Source organism: Phasianus colchicus, chromosome 5 (assembly GCF_987193195.1).
Source record: "Phasianus colchicus chromosome 5, bPhaCol1.hap1.1, whole genome shotgun sequence".
In the NCBI taxonomy this organism is placed as follows: Eukaryota; Metazoa; Chordata; class Aves; order Galliformes; family Phasianidae; genus Phasianus; species Phasianus colchicus.
In genome coordinates, this window is record NC_143440.1 from 9,212,292 (window position 1) to 9,229,055 (window position 16,764).

A 16,764-nucleotide genomic window follows, 5' to 3' on the forward strand; every position below is an offset into this window, starting at 1 on the left:
CCTGTTTCTCTGATCTACCACTGCAGAGAACGTGCCTCAAAACAGCTTCTCAAACCACATTACATAAGCTTTGCAGCTTGAGCTACAAGAACTCACTAAGTAACCTAAAAAATACCACTGGTGAGAAAGTTATGACTGAAGTAGTTACATAACCACTTCCTGTACCTCAAATAAGGAATATCCAAAATCCAGAATATTTCACTTTTAACTGGAGGAAAAAAAAATCAACATTCTGAAATGTAGTGTAGCTCCAATAAGAAATAATAATAGCATATGAGAAAATTGGCAACTTCTGAAGTCTGCCAATAATTTTGTATTTAAAAATCAGCTTTTTTTTTTTTACAAGGATGTGTAAAAACAAACACAAAAAACACCACACCCTGAATTACTGGAACAGTATTGATACAATTACCTGTTCTGTTTGCTTCCATTTTTGCTCCAAAGCATCAAACATAACTCTACAAAGCTCCTGTACGTCATGTTGCTGCCATGCTGTTAGAAATTGAAAATAATTAAAATAAGAAGTTATCTACCCAATACAAGAATGCTTCCTAAAGCTATCAATCAATTTGTTTTCAAGTCTCTTTCACATTTACTACACTAATCTCTGTTGGGGCAGCACTCAATCCCACAGGCAGTTAATTCTCAAGTTAAGTCAGCAAAACAAGCAACCAACTTGCTCACAGTCTTTGCATATAAACATGAACTCTGTATATTAACAAAACTAGCTATGTACACAGAAGTGCTAACATGCACTATTTTAAGACAGAATATAAATGGTTCTGATTAAACCCCATTTCATGCTGATCCCTCAGAACTCTAAAAGGTGTTGTTCTCCACCCCATTCACCCTTCCATTACATGTAAGGACGTGTATCGTGTAATTTCTCTGTGGAAAAATCAGCTGATTATGGAGAAAAATTGTACTAGATAAGTTTCATAGTATTATTTGATTCTATGGAATTCATAATTTTCATCTTAACTGAAATGCATGCATTTGACATCAGTGATTCAAAATAGATGCAATTTTCTTCTAAGAGCAACTTGTTTAAATCAATTAAGAACTGGAATGATACCTTAATTACAAAACTAATCTTCTCTTTAACAGCCTAAAACACTCAGATGTTATTTCTTTAGAAAAAAAAAACAACACTACAACCAAATATCAACTAAAGCTATTTTGCTTCCATAAAATGGAAGTGGATTCTAATCATTAATTTTAATTATTTAGGTATTTTTCTCCAACATCAGTGAACGCGATCAGCGGAAACAGCTAAAGTAAATCACACAAACTTAATAGCTGCAATTACCCTCACTACTATCCCATCCAAAACTCCGTGTAACATCTGTTGTTTCAATTGCTCTTTTCTTGCTGGTCTGCAGTAAAACAAACAGCCTTTGAAGCTGGTAGGGGATACTTGTCACAGGATCCTCTTCAGATTCCTCAAATTCCCATCTATTCACAGCAAAGTATTTGACAATTAAAAATACCGTTAAAATATTATTCAAAAAGACAAAGCAGTATTTCAAGAGGTCTGTCAGTTTAGTCAGGTCACGTGAAGCTCTGTTTCTCAACGAAAGCAAAAAATAATTCTCCTTCAACAAAACCACTTTCCATTTCTGCAACATAAGATGACTCTTTCTTTAAGTGTATAAATCTAAAACACACTAATGAAATAATTTTGAAACCGTTTACTATACAAATACAGACACGAGCAGCACCTATGACTTCACATGAAGCTTTCTGTTTTCTAGATGCAGCATATTGTTTTAAAAGCTTGTGTATGCCACACCGGAGGATGGCAGTGACATCAGAAGGTGCTAAGCAGAGAAGTTGCACTAGACTATCAGGTTTGATTTGAAGTATGAAATCTTCCCCCCTTCCCCAGAAAATTTCCCCATTCCCTTTATGTGTCCTACTCTTTGTCTATCTACATCACTCTACCCACTAAAGCATCAGGGTTTGCTATTAAAGTTCAGATGCATTTCAATATCCAAAAGACACAATTTTAACAGGAGACATTCAAAAGGGTTTCCTACCACAAGATACCAGAACAAATGTGACAGACTTACTATAATAATTTTAATAATCTGTCTGAATCATATATACTCACTTATATAATGCATTTCTAAATTCAGGAGTCATGAAAAGTGTTTGTAAAAGGCTGTTCAGATAGCAAGTCATTGCTTGGTTTACCAGACCCACGTAACCTAAAAATACAAAGGAGACGGAAATAATGTAAAAAGATGGCAAATCACTAGGAATTAAAATACATTTTAAAAGAAATCAACTCTACCATTAAATTCACTAAGAATTGCATCCAGCTGCTGTCATTTGTTCTCATCTGTACTACAAAAAGTGGGGGAATATTGCAATTACTTATTTCAAAGACAGCATTAAAGAGACTGTTTACACAACAGAGATCATTTCCCTGAATTTCACAAAGCTATTTCAGTCATCATGAATCATGTATCAAAATGACTAGCAACATTTAATGTTGTCTACTCCACCAACAGACATAGGTAAAACTAGAAATACATTAAAAGTTGAATATTTTATAGAAAACTCTAGAATTTGTTAATAAACATTTTGTATAGCAGCTTGCTTATTGCCTATACGTCAACTAAAGAATATCCTAGTTGTAATTAAATTTTGTCTGCAGTGGATTGCATTAAATTCTCTGATCTATAAATCAAAGACCTATGTAGTGCCCATGTAGATACATCTTTCAAAATAATTTTCCACACTAACTAAAACAGCTACCAAATTCCAGCACAATTATTAGTTGAAAAGAAATTTATATTATTGTCATTAGCATTTTTTCCGGTGTGTAACATTAATAGCTGATAAGTAAAAAGCATATACCGAAGCATAACGTAATAAAGAAATGTTCTTACTTATAACCTGAAGCTCTTAGTAACAGTATTAAATACATCTCAATTCCATGTTAGCAACAAAAAGGCAGATACTCCATACCAACACATTCTGTGAAGATGCTAACTTGGGCAACATCTATTTTATTCCTTTACACAACTCAGCATTTTAGTTTTATTACATGGAAAAAATGTGGCAGATAAACATTCTCGTTTGAAAAAAAATCTTGAACAGACAAGAACGGGTGTAATATAATGCTGTCTTTGTGTCTGCTCACAAATAATATTATTAGAAGTTGGTCTCACTAGTGAGCTGTAACTTCGTGGACACATTGTAGCACATACAAAAGTAAAAAAACAAAAACAACCATGTATGTTGCAGAACTCAGATTAACAGCTCAACACCTAAGGATTAAAAACACCTGCCTTAAGCAGGGGGTTGAACCAGATGACCTGCAGAGGTCCCTTCCACCTCAGCCATTCTGCTGTTTCTATGAAAAACCCAATTAAGGCTGAGCGGTTGTAGAGAAGATTGATAAGAACATGAAGTAAAAATCTAGGCTAGTATGAAACACAACAAGGACATTCCAATCAGGTATTTCATGCCTGTAAGAATTTAGACCTATCAATCTTCAGACACAGCACATAGCTTGTTAGCATGACAAAGCTATGACTATAAAAACACTGAGAAAAATTCCAGCCAGTTCTTGTTTTTCTCTTCTGAGAATTGCTTTAACATTTTTTATGAGCCAACAGAGCTAGGAAGCAAACAGAGCAAAAGGCTGTGATGCACAGGTTGTGGGAGGTGGCAGAACCTGTCAGCTGGGCACAGGTGCCTTGGCCTGCCCTCTCCGTGCTGCAAAGGGGCCTGCCCAGCCTCACAGCATCTTCCCTGGCACCAAGCTGCGCTTCCCTTTCCAAGAGGGAGTCTGCTCACTGCTGACATGCCATGCAGGGGAGAAATGCTTCTCTTGGGGAATCACAGCAGAAGCGAAGAAACCAGAACTGGAGGGCTTACAAGACAAACATTTTAGTTAACTGAAATGCAAAAGTTTGAGAGCAGGCTGTCTGAAAAATATCATCAAGTACTCAATAAGCTGCAAATGAAAACACATAGCTTTCTTGGGATGAATACTTTTCAGTAACGTAATCATAACTAGTCAGTCAAGTAGTAGATTAATAGTGAAATGAGAAGGATCCCTGGCAATTAGAATTGCATTGTCACAAGTAGAAGCTGAGATACAGCTCTTCTGTTCATAAAATATGAGAATAGCCTAAAAAATGTAATACAAAATGTATTTGAGCACAGTGTTTTTTAGGGGGCTTGTTTTGTGATTTCTTTTTTTAGTAAAGTAGAATTTATTTCAAAAATCCTGAAGATGCTGCTCTTTCAAAGTATGATACTCAGAAATCAGCAAAGCATTTACAAGAGAGAACACTATACCTGTCTCCGACTTGCTCAGGACTGAAGAGTAAGAGTAGCTTTGACTGACATAGTCACTGGTACAGCTAATAGAGCCCTCTCTTGGAAGAGGACCTATAAATCTGTCCTGGGCACTGTCTTCTGTTGTACCTGACTCCTCCTAAAACATAAACACATTTTATGCAGAAATTAAACAAATTATTTCTCTCACAGCTAAAAAAAAATCTTAGTATGTCATTTTTAAATTAACACCATAGAGAAGATCTACAATTCCTAATGTAACTTATGCTCTGCCCTCTGAGGTGCATTGAGAAAGCATTCTTTGCATTAGTGGATGTAAATAGCCTTTGCAATACTATACATGATCAAATACAGTACTCCAATGCATACCACAAAGCAAGTTTTCAATTTATTATCTCCTGTTTCTCAAGTTTACTGCACTGACGTCCACAACAAGATTTTCACTTTTTAAAATGAAAAAAGTACAATTCAATATTCTTTCACAATTACACTCCAATTCTGACTCACACATATTTAATCTTTTCTTTCCTTTTCAGATAATCAAGCCTACAAAGGCTAAGTAGGCTTTATGTTGACATAAGAACTGAGTAACAAATCTTAATACATCAATGCCTTTCTGATCCACGATTTAAACAAACCACGACTGTTTATCTTTCAATGCATCATATCTTTGAGCAACAGCAAATTTCAAATATTTTGTTATGGCAGACAATTGTTTGTAGCAACGCTGACCAATCAAGTTCTTTTTATAAATTACAGAATTGAAAACAGCTAACTCTGCTGTTGATGCCAGACTACAACTTCTGAGAATCGTCAGTAGCCTAACACTGCTTTCAAACAATCATAGGAAAAGAATAAAGTATATGATGGAATTGTTAAGATTGGGATTAACAACAATGGATTGTTAAGACTTCTCTCTAAACGTATCATAGATCAATCATATGATCTTAAGAAGTTAATCACACGAAAACATTAATGCTCGACAAGCATGAATAAAAAGTCACTGCTCATCACTACTAATGGAAATTCAAGATAAACCTAGGAGTGTTGCATAGTCTAAAAGTCTGTTGAGAAGTCTCCTGAGGTATAGTTTATATGAAATACATATCCCAATTTTATTTTCTAACAATATTATATGAGCAATGCACACAACATACCCACCCAACACTAAGCCTTAAGAATTTACTAACCTGCATTATATGAGGTTGCTCACCATCTTTATCTGTCAAATGCAGAAAGTTCTTCTTCCCTGGCTCAAAACCAGCATCAAGAATACTTTTGTCACTGTTCTGATCTATTGGAGTCTGTTAAAAAAATAAAGCGCTTTATTTTTTTAAACAGATTTATATGCAATTAATAGTTTTTGTCCAAGTACACTGCTTGAAGTAGCTTCTGGCACACTAAGATGAAATGAAAATAAATAACAATTACCCAGTATAAACAAAACTTAATTCATCATTAACACTGAAAGAGCTCGATAAACTGTCCCACTAACAATACTAAGTGTTATAACACAGTTTAATACTTAGAAGTTGGGCGGTCTCTTCAGGAGACAAAGACATTGGTCTACAAATTTCCTGTAGAATATCAAACCATCAAAACCCCTACATAGCCTGCACACAGTTTTGTTTTCTAGAAGAAAAAAATGTAGTTCAGCAAGCATAAACGTGTATTGAAATATGCTTATGTCTATTTCTCAAGGAATTTTATAAAGTCTTCTAAGCACATCTCAAAGAGTAGTATTAACTAAAACCAACACCAATTTACAGCAAGTCATAGAAATAATGTTAGGGTTTTTTTTGTATTATACATTCAAACAAGTATCAGAAGAAACACAGAAAGCTACTACACGGTATTATTTCTTAATGATTAAATTCCTATATCAATTAAGAACACAGTTTGAGATTAAAATATAGACAGAATACAGTAACGTCCTGCCAAATCAAAATACTGGTGTCAGCCTGTCTGGTGCATCTATTACTAATTTTTACAGTGATTAACTTAAAAAAAATCACTATTTCATAGTCACTGCGATACGGATAGCACTACTCTATAATGATGAGTCCTGAATATTCGCTATCAACAGGAAATTAGAAGTATTTTTGCCATACCATATCAGTTACATTGTCTCCATTTCCCCACACTAAATCAAAGGTTCCATTCACATAGCCCACTTTTGAAGCAACGTCTTCAAACAGCTTTTTAAGTGGTGTGGAAGCTGGCACATTCAAGGTAACGCGTTCATTCACTGTCTTCGAATTTGTGGTATCTTGTATTATACACAGCACTCTGGGCTCCTCAGCAGCACTTTCCACCTAAAACGACAGCAGGCAACATGTCTACGAGTAAAGCTAAGAACCATCTTGGAGTTCAATTGGAAAAAAAAAATAAATAAATCAAGATTTCACCAAATGTGGTAAATTTATTTTATGATTTAAGGATCCTTTCCTTCTCTTACATCTGCTTTCGTAAATACTGCTGAGATAGAAGTACTCCTTTTGTGATTTCTAGGAACATAAACCAGATCTCCAAGCTTCCCAATCAACTTGGAAGCCATCCAATAAAACAAATAATTCTCTTAATCGAACCACAACCAACTTCCTTCTACCAAATCCACAGCTGGGTGAGTCGTAGGAGAAATTCTTCTGATTAAAAAAATGAACATTGGCTAGACTACTAGGAAGTTCACATATCATGACAAAAATATTTAAAACAGCAACTTAAATATACTTGAAATTAGCAAAGTGAAAAAGGCAATGAAATAGAAGTAAAATGTTATAGAACCAGAAAATTCAAGAAAATGGTATTTCCCCTATGCTTTCCAACACTGAAAAACCAGGAAAGCAAAGATCTAAGGAAATACAATCAACTCTCTCAGTTATCCAAAAGATAGAACAGAGAATAACCAATACATAAATATAGGAAAGGCGAGGTCAGTAAAAGGAATAATTAGTCCCCAATGCCTCAGTCTTTTCAGCTTGTAACACAAAGCATTAGTGATGCATATCAGATCACCCAAATGTCACTCCAGGGCAAAGCACATCATCAAAAGAGGCAAATAGATGCATGCAGTTCCATCACCATTTTCAGTGGATAAAACATTAGCAAACAGCAAGAACTGTGCTCATGCTAAAGCTGTCAGCCACGTCACAAATATGCACAGAATAGAGAACCATAAAGAAGTAAACAAACTTGAACATCCCTTGTATTTCTACATGAGCTACCTCATCACACAGAAGGCCAAAGTGCTGTAAGTTCCTCATGAGAGGTCCTAAACACAAAACACTTTAAAAAGGAATAAACATTTTAGTTCATCTCTTTATTTGCCAAAACGACAAGATCAGGTGGCAGTCTCCATGCAACTCAAAACAAAAACATTAGGTAACTGCAGCATCTACTTCCATTGAGTAGATAGTAGAAATGAATGAGAAATAACAGAGAAGGGCAAAAAACAGCTATTTACAAATCTGCAATACGTTATGTTTCCTACAGACTGATTTTTCTTAAGAATTTGAAGCCCAATTTCCCTAGGTTTATCAACTCCACTGAAGATTTCAACAAAGAACATTAACTACTTGCTCAAAAATATGCAAGTCACCACTTCCAGCTAGTCTGCCACATCTCATCTTCACACATTTCATCTCTACTGGAGAAAGAGAGGTTTATGAACTAACTTCTGAGAAGGCGCACAAAACTACCCCTGAAACATTAACTACACATTAAAAAGAAAACACTTCAAGAGTCATAAACAACTTGAACACACGGAGACTAAAATCAAATTTCACCAGTGATTGCTTCTCAGGATGAGTTATTTCCATTATATTTTTCAGCACTGACTTTTTTTTTTTCTCCAATCAAATAATCAGCATACAATTTGACTCTTTCATTTTCTGGTTATGAAAGAGAAGTCTATGGTCTGGTGCAGTGATCCACCTCCTTGATTCTTCTGCAGAACACAAGCAGCAGACAAGGACCAGTGGACTCACAGGATCATCCTACTCTTAGGGCTTGGGTTCCCCACAGCAGCAGGGGCCTGCTCTGGGATTAAGCCCACCTCCTCCATAGCACAAGGTAGGTTAGAGGCACCCAGTACTACCCATACATGCCCTAGAAAGAATTAACCCTAGTTTCAAGAATTCCCACTGTAATTTTGTGCTGCAACAACAGCAGCTACAACTGCTACTTACATGAAGCATGACTGTGCTAGGAATAGAAGCAATTTGAGACCCAGTTAGTTTTTGTCATAATGCTTTTACATATCCAACACCAAAGCTCTCCTTTCCTTTGTGGAAGACAGCACTATAAATTCAACTCTTCCAACTCAAAACTTTCTCCCCTGCTTTTGCTTATAAATTAGTAATGACTAATATTGGAGTTACTACTGATATGCATTATCTGATGGAGAAGTACGTACAGGAAATAAAATTGAGAACAATTTACTGAAGATTACAGAAGACTTGTTTGTGCTAGATGTTCCACGCCAGACACTGCTCATTCACAGACGTAATTCTAACAGACTGAAATAGTTTAACTCAAGTATAGTATAGCAAAAGGTATTAAGCCATTGTTCGAGTTTTCACTGTTTCGTGTTCACAGTAAACAGATGAAGCAAAAATCATCTCGATCCAATTTTGTTCATGCCTTGCGTTCACACATGCTATCTGAACTACCAAACAACACCACCTTGTTTGTGGCTACTTCACACAAAAAAAAAACCACCATAAAAGGCAATATTAGCCAGAGATCAACCTTTAGGCTATTTTGACAGACTTAGCAAACCAAGCCCTCAGAGTAAACACAAAATCTAATTTCAATTGCTACATAATTTGGCACATGAGACAGCTATACGGTTACTGTTTTTGATGAAAAACTAGAGGGCTACAGAAACACACTCATGTAAAGGCATATAAACATAACAGCAGAAGCTTTGAACTGAAAAAGACTAATGCACACAATCTTGGTATTCAAGAACATGCATAAAAATTCAAAAGCTCATGCTCAAGTTAAGAAATCAAAGCTACAGCATCATGCTGTTACTGTGGATTTCAATTTTATAAAGTTGATTTCATCTGTCTACCTGTGAAAATTTCTTCTTCATTTCAGCAAGGGTACTTTGTCTGCAACTCCAAAACATATCCTACAGCATATAAAAACAAAATTAACAAGTCATAATTCTTTAAAATAGTAATTGAACTTCTTTTGCAAGAAATCAGTTTTGCAATATAAAGCAGATTACTACTTAATTCCAACCCACCACTCACAGAAAAATTTCAAAAGGAACAGCCAAACATCGTAACAGCATTCATTCCACATTACGTGAGCATTTCAATTCTTACCAAGATGTTATGTGACACATTAGTAAGCCATGACACCACAGACTACACTCCACAAGAAAAAAAGTATATAAAAATACATCAGTAATAATTCAGGAAGTAACTTCATACTAATAAATTCCTTCATTAAAAAAAAAAACCTTTTACCTCAAATAGCTCCAGTGCAAGAATAGCATATAAACCTGTAATTCAGTTTAGTTCCTTACAAAGCTGTCAGTTTCCTATGGAACTGCTCTTTCATGCCTCAATTATTTCCTGTAGGAAAGGCTGAATGCGGCCTGTCCAACTCACAGCCTGCACAGCACCTGGCACAGCTCACACCATGGCTGCCCCCTGCACTGCGCCATCACAGCAGTGGCTCAGCTGCCCAACCCAGAAGCACACCCAACAACCAAACATGGGTGCGTTGTCAGCCAGTTAACCAGAGCAATGGGGGGGCACAGCGCAGCGCCAGCTCAAGTTATGGCAAATAACTGCAGGCGTTTTGATACAGGCTAAACAACAATCTGTGAACAAAGGAAAATACGCAGCTGTGCTTTCCATTCAGATAAAGGAATTTAAGAGGAGGTTTCAAAACGGCTCAAAAATCCAGTTTATATTTGTGACTCCACTTGCAGTGGACATAAATTACTTGCAAATTTTCAAATGTAATGTGTAGAGGGACAATCAGATGTTCAATTCCAAAACACAATTAGGTCACTCTACTAGACTTCTGTAAGACCTCTCTCCCAGTGAAAGATCCCTTGCCTCACAATCCCACCCTGTTCATGTCATTGCTTTCTGTCAGTATGCACATTCGTGAACAATTATTGTCAAGAATGAAGTACAAGAAGAGTAAAATTTCATCAAAAATCTCTGATGAAACCCTTGAGACTCCATCACAGAGTTGCAATCACTGCTTTCAAAGAACCAGACTGATGCATTAATATCACAAAAAAAGGATAAAATATCCCACTAGCTTTATCTTTGTTAATTTTTTTTAACCTTTTACTAAAAATATTTTAAGTTAAAATAAGTTTTGTTACTTACATACATTAACCGTAGTATATATTTTACAGAGGCTGCTCCAAAAGTAATGCCTGCTACTATATGATGATGATGGTATGGCAGTGGGGACTGAACCTTGCCACCAATACTTGTTACATATTGCTACTGTGTGAAAGATGGTGGCAGAGGTGACAAAATGGTGTCCGCCACAGAAGTGTGAATGAAGAAAAGGTGTCTCACTGAATTACTCCTTGTGGAAAAGTTTGCACCCATTAGCATTCATCTATGCTTGCTGAATATTTACAGAAACCAAATGGTGTGAACATAGTGAGGCGGCGACCGGTGGGTTTCAGCAGTGGTGACAGAGGCCATGGATCACCTCCCCTTGTGCATGTTTTGATGAGGTTCAACATGCAGATTCTTGTTCATCACTGGCAAGAACGCATGGCAAATGGTGTTGACTATGCTGAAAAAGAGGTTTATTGTTGCTAAGAACTTGCTCTATCAAGCTGAGTTACTGTGCTCATTTGTATCTGTTGTAGTTTCCATGAAAACATACAGAAAGCATATAGAAAGCACTACTACTTTCGGAGCAGCCTCCATATATGTGGCCCAAGACAAAGCCCCTTTACTCAGTGCAGCCCAGGCAAGCCAAAAGGTTGAACAGCCATGATATATATTAACATGAATCCATTTTGAACTGTAACAACCAGAAAGATCAATGCGATGGAATGGTGATACAAGAGGTGTAATGACAAAGGGACTAATGCAACAGAAAGGTATTATAAGAGTAGGGAAGTAGGACTGCTTATCCATCCCTGAAGAACTAGGCTCACAGGGGAAACTTTTCAAGAGAGGGATCTCCAGAAAGAGGTCCTTCCCCAGTGGCAGTCAGCCCTTAAGAGAAACCTGTGAGAGGTGCAGCCAGGCTCCACGCCTTCCGGTCACACAGCTGAACTGCCTTCACCTGTGCTCACAGGGCTGACTGGCTCCCTTCCCCAGGTGCTCAATCATCGGTTCAAGCCTGACTCAACAGTCACCATGCATCAACTGAAGGCAATACAGGGATAAATTACTGACTTTCCTTATTCCCAGAACTTATAAGAAAGGAGTCTTCCTTAGCATCTGTTTTGCTATCAAAAAATGTAGCAAAAGCATTACCTATACAAAATTATTTTCCACCTGTGGACAAATATCAAATTAATTTTCTGATCTTCTAGCACTGCACTTTAAAAGAATATAAAGGAGACAAAAATGAAGTAATTTGGAAGGAGCAATGATGTTATTTGCATCTTTATTCTCCACTGCATACTCAGTCAAGATCAACAAAACACAGACTGACATAATCTTTATTAACAAGCCTTATTTGCCTCACCAAATGACCTACAGAAACAGCCAAAATTAGACCGTTGCATTTTCAGCAGGATGACACAGAAGATGTTTTCTTTTATACAGAGAAGTTCTGACATTCTACTTTTAAAGCTGTAATAATCCAAAGTTAAATATTCTATCTAGTAACTCATCCTTAGACAACACCAGTGTACAAATTCAGATTTGACAGACTTTTAAAATAAAAAAAACAATTTACACATTTTTCTTGCTTACTGATTTCATCTGCTCTCAAGTAAAAGCTATAGACATTTTAATGAAGTGACTAAAAGGTGAATGGAATCCCTGAGGCATGATTTGGAAGCGCCTGATTTTTAATACGAAATTCAAGTTTATTACCCTCTACTGAAGACTTCAGTCTTCCACTTTCACCTCTGGTTGGCCTATGCGAATGGATGGCCCTTCCTTTAGCTTGAATTCTTTCTTTCCAGAGACAGGCCCATCACATCTGTCACAAGGACACACACAATCTTCCCATAGACTATTTGAGTTGGTGCATGCAGTAAAGATAGAAGGGAAGGACAGGCTTCATGCATCACTTGAATCCAACAGATATATCTAAAGAATATTTATTTTAAAGGAATGCTCTTACGATGGATTCTCAGCTCTTGATTTCTCAGTAAAGGACTGCTGGAAGATTTTCAAGTGTTATTTCACTCCAAATGAACTCTGAATAGCAAAAAAATCACTTGCAATGTTTCACTTAACACAGCAAATGCAAATTGAGTTTACAAATTGTATTGTTTACACAATGCTCAGGAATTTTGCTCAGACGTAACCAATAGCCTCCAACTCCACTGACAAATCACACAAACATGCCAACATTCCAAAGGCAGTATTCTACACTTCTCAATTAAAGTATTTACTGTACCCCTATGAATATCCTTAATAAAAATGATTAGTTCAATTCTGCATTTTACAAAGAATCTCTTTTCAATGTGGAAATGTATGCTTTAAACTGAACTTAAGAGAATAAATATTGTGCTACGCATAAAATCTTAAGCTTTGCCCTGATTAGAATGACCCTGGAATTCACCAAACGTATCTCTTATGCCTCATAAGGCAGACTAGCATGCTAACTATACAGTTCATGCACTCTGAGCTGACGTACATAGTCAGAGGTAGATACAGAATTATTCTATTGTCATTTCTGGGAAAAAAAAAAACAAAAAACAAAAAAACAAAAACAGTACAAAGTCCTTGGCCAAGCTAGATGCTGCTGCATGGCTATACTGCAATTCAGTGTGTCCAACAACCATAGCTTAGGGAAATAAATTGCATATGCTCCACTGCATAAGCATCTAAATAGGTGAACAATGGCACAATGCCATTTGGAAAAACATCCTATGATTATTTTACCACAGAAGTCTTCTCAAGTTAATCTTTTAGTCACATACTTAATATACTCAATTTATGTTATACATTATATTTAAAAAAAACAGCAGTTTCACGTTAACCTCCTAAAATGCCAAAACACAGACATTTTCATTCCAAGTCGCTCCATCTTCAACAAACTTCCATTTGTATGAAGGAGATTAAGTTCCCAAATCTGCACTTAGAAAATTTTTGACCATGTTTACCCCAGATTTGGAAAGAAGATTTTGTAATAGCAAACACAGGTCAAATATTGGTGAATATTCCAGAGAGTCATTCTATTTAAGCATTTTCCTCATATAGCTTTCAAAAATACATGTCAGATTAGTGATCTATATGAATGCCTGTCAGTGAGAACAGATAGACTGCAAGGTGCAGGACAAAGAACACTGTTCTGCTAAAGTAATTCAAGTTGTAATTCTGTATATACACTAACAAAGGAAACATTGTTATCAGTGGCATCACAAGACAAACCGTGGCTTTGACCATATGGATCCGTATTTGCCAAAGCAATATTGAAATGCAAAACTGTAGTGGTGCTAACATGGTGTTTAGATGTAACTTGCCATTTCTCATCTCTGAATAACTACATTATTTAGAATTCTATAGCATACATTTTACTAACCTTCTGAGGATAAACCAAAAGGAAAAAAATATATATTTTCAAGCAGCGGAAGACAAAACCAACATTTTGACACCTTTTTTGGAGTTTCACAAAACAATTTTCAGAGATTGGAAGTACGAGCTAGAGCCATCCTCAAACTTAACGTAGACTATCAACAATGTTTCCAAGCTTCATTATTTCAAACAGATAATGACAGCATGAAGCAGTAAGCAAAAAATCACAAGTTTCAAGAGCCTAAATAACAGATGTGCAAAGTTTAGCTGCCAAGTGAAGTCATGGCCTGCTGAGACTTAACATGATCACTTGTAACAAAATTCTTAAACGTCCACGCTCCAAAAATGATTGTCACACATCACTGCAGTACAGAGGGAAGATAAAGAGATGAGTAGCAAGAGACAATGGAAGACAATGCTCACATTCACAAAAGGTCTTGGATGATGAAGCCTAAACAGCAATTCTCAAACTTCACGTCCCATCAGCAGCTTAAGGCCCTACGAAGTGCACGCAGGCAAATACTGCCTATGACATCACAACATGTGGAACTTCAGGGGATGAATTCCAAGTCTGTGCAACTGCTTGGGTGCAAGTTTCCAGCAATTACAAATACAAATTTAAATTCTATAGTTTAATGCACACACACAAAAAAGTAGTTTGTACCCATAGATTTTACTTCTGAAGTATCACTGTGTAGAAACATACACACATTACAATTCAACTAACTCTTTTTCAGCTACAACTTGCTACTAGATCAGACCCTTCAGAAGCCACAGCCATACTCCAGGAACTTCTTCACATACTCCAAAAGTTCCAATCCATTAAACTAGATAAATACCAACAGCATTACATTTTGCACAGAACATGACAAAGACCAAAGACCTTCGAAACACATAGCAGGAAAGGAGAGAACAATCACAGACCTTAGCTGCCATCTCCACTCTAACAACTCTCTTAACCTTGTGCATTTTGAATTATGGATCTCAGCATTCTAACAACCCACAGCACACTCCTCTCCCAGGATGCAGTAGTTGTGCTCCATGCTTTTGATAGCCCAGCAAAGATCTTTTTCAGAGTCCAGCTTCTCTGCTACAGCCAGGAGAGCAGACATACACTCCAGCAAGTGAAAAACAGGGCTCTACAACCTTTGAAATGAGCAAAGCATTGAACAAAAGTCCTCCATCCCTTTGGACACTGATGCAATTACAAACCCAGTAAAGAAAAAAAAAAAATCGACTCATGTTTGCTGTATTTTAGAAGAAAGGCACAGATTCTTTTCAGAAATAAAAGCGTACTGTTTAATTACGACAGAGCATTGTTACAAAAGATACCTCTGCACTCTAAATGTAGTTAATCAAGAAAACAAAGCACGCAGAATTCATTAGTGATGTCCAAAGTAAAACTTTGAAAAAATTATTTTAAAGTTCACTTCCGGTAAACATGACGTTATTTTTCTAAACACTGATATCAGAAGTTCACAATGAATCACTTTGAGCTGTTAACTAGATGTATATTGTGTTACACTTTCCTCTTCAGCAAAAAAAAAAAAACAAAAAACAAAAAACAAACAAAAAAAACCAACAAAAAATCCCACAAAAAATATTTTAACTTTAAATAATATATATATGCTTTTATTTTTTTTAGCCTCACTGTTTATCAACTTCTAACACCGACTTGCTGTGCTGGATCAAAAAAGGTTTCAATCAACTTACCCACTCCCCACAATTAAAGAGATTTTAAAGGTATCATGCAAGGAAAACTGTCAATAGAGTTTAAATACTAGACTCAAATGCACAGACTGGCCCAATCATGTCCCCCATGATGAAGTTCTACATTCAGTTTCAACCCTGTGAATGCCTAGTGTTAACTATTTCACATCACACACAAATTGCTTCCCTGTTTCAACTCCAACATATGCAGCAGACACACCTGGTTATACCATCTCCATCTACTTCAATCTACAGCATTTAGCTGTGTTTTCATCTCAGAGTATTTGATAAACCTTACGTGAAATAAATTTATGCCTAAACATATCTAAATATCCTAAATATACCTAAAATACCTAAAAATCACTGCCATTCAAAAATAATTGGGATACTCTTACACTATAATACAAACATATTTGTCTATGCTGGAAAACTCACCAGGACTATCAAATTTACAATGCACTGAAAGCACTCCACAAACGCAAGGTAGCCTGAAAACTTCAAATGCAGTAACACCTCACTTGTTCAAGCAGTTACGGCTTAAATAGTTGCAGCGCCTGCTAGAAGCAGCAGCTGTGTTCCTGCTTGCTCATTTCCAACCCTCAGGCCCCCTTTCTTAAGCTTGCAGAGCTTGTCATGCTGCTCCATGTTGAGCTGCCTCAAGTCGCTAATCCTTCTTAAAATTAACTGCTTCTTCTTTTGTGTGTGTTTTTCTGTTGTACGTGTCAGTGTTACTTTACAGAATGACAGGAGCAACTCCCCCTTCTATTTTGTACGACCTGGGACATCAAAAAATAGCACTACTTCAGTGACCATGTTGCTTTTTTCTTCACCCAGTTTCCAGTTTGCTGTAGAGGGAGAACTGTTGGATATCATGGAAGAAGGCTGGAGCCACAGCTGAGACTAATGACACTGGCCAGATGATCCCCCAGAATGCCTTCCTCTATTGGATGATCTGATGAAGACAGAAGAGGGAGGACATGAAACTCTGCAGCAGAGCCGTTGGATTCTCAGCTGCATTGGAGAAGAGGTGCATGTT

General features: G+C 36.7%; 1 protein-coding gene across 5 annotated transcripts in view; it reads right to left on the minus strand.

Moving 5' to 3' along the window:
• USP47 (ubiquitin specific peptidase 47) overlaps positions 1-16,764 on the minus strand; it is a 52,665-nt gene that overhangs the window by 27,061 nt on the left and 8,840 nt on the right. For 2 of the 5 annotated variants that reach the window (XM_031614008.2, XM_031614009.2), the window contains exons 2-8: positions 9,395-9,454; positions 6,429-6,632; positions 5,508-5,621; positions 4,318-4,456; positions 2,114-2,210; positions 1,310-1,455; positions 413-492 (exon numbers count right to left, since the gene is read on the minus strand). In XM_031614008.2, coding sequence (XP_031469868.2) covers positions 413-492; positions 1,310-1,455; positions 2,114-2,210; positions 4,318-4,456; positions 5,508-5,621; positions 6,429-6,632; positions 9,395-9,454 — 840 coding nt within the window. Of the gene's footprint in view, positions 1-412; positions 493-1,309; positions 1,456-2,113; positions 2,211-4,317; positions 4,457-5,507; positions 5,622-6,428; positions 6,633-9,394; positions 9,455-14,441; positions 15,531-16,764 lie in introns of those variants that run through there. The other 3 variants (XM_031614010.2, XM_090140420.1, XM_031614011.2) reach the window with 3 other exon arrangements.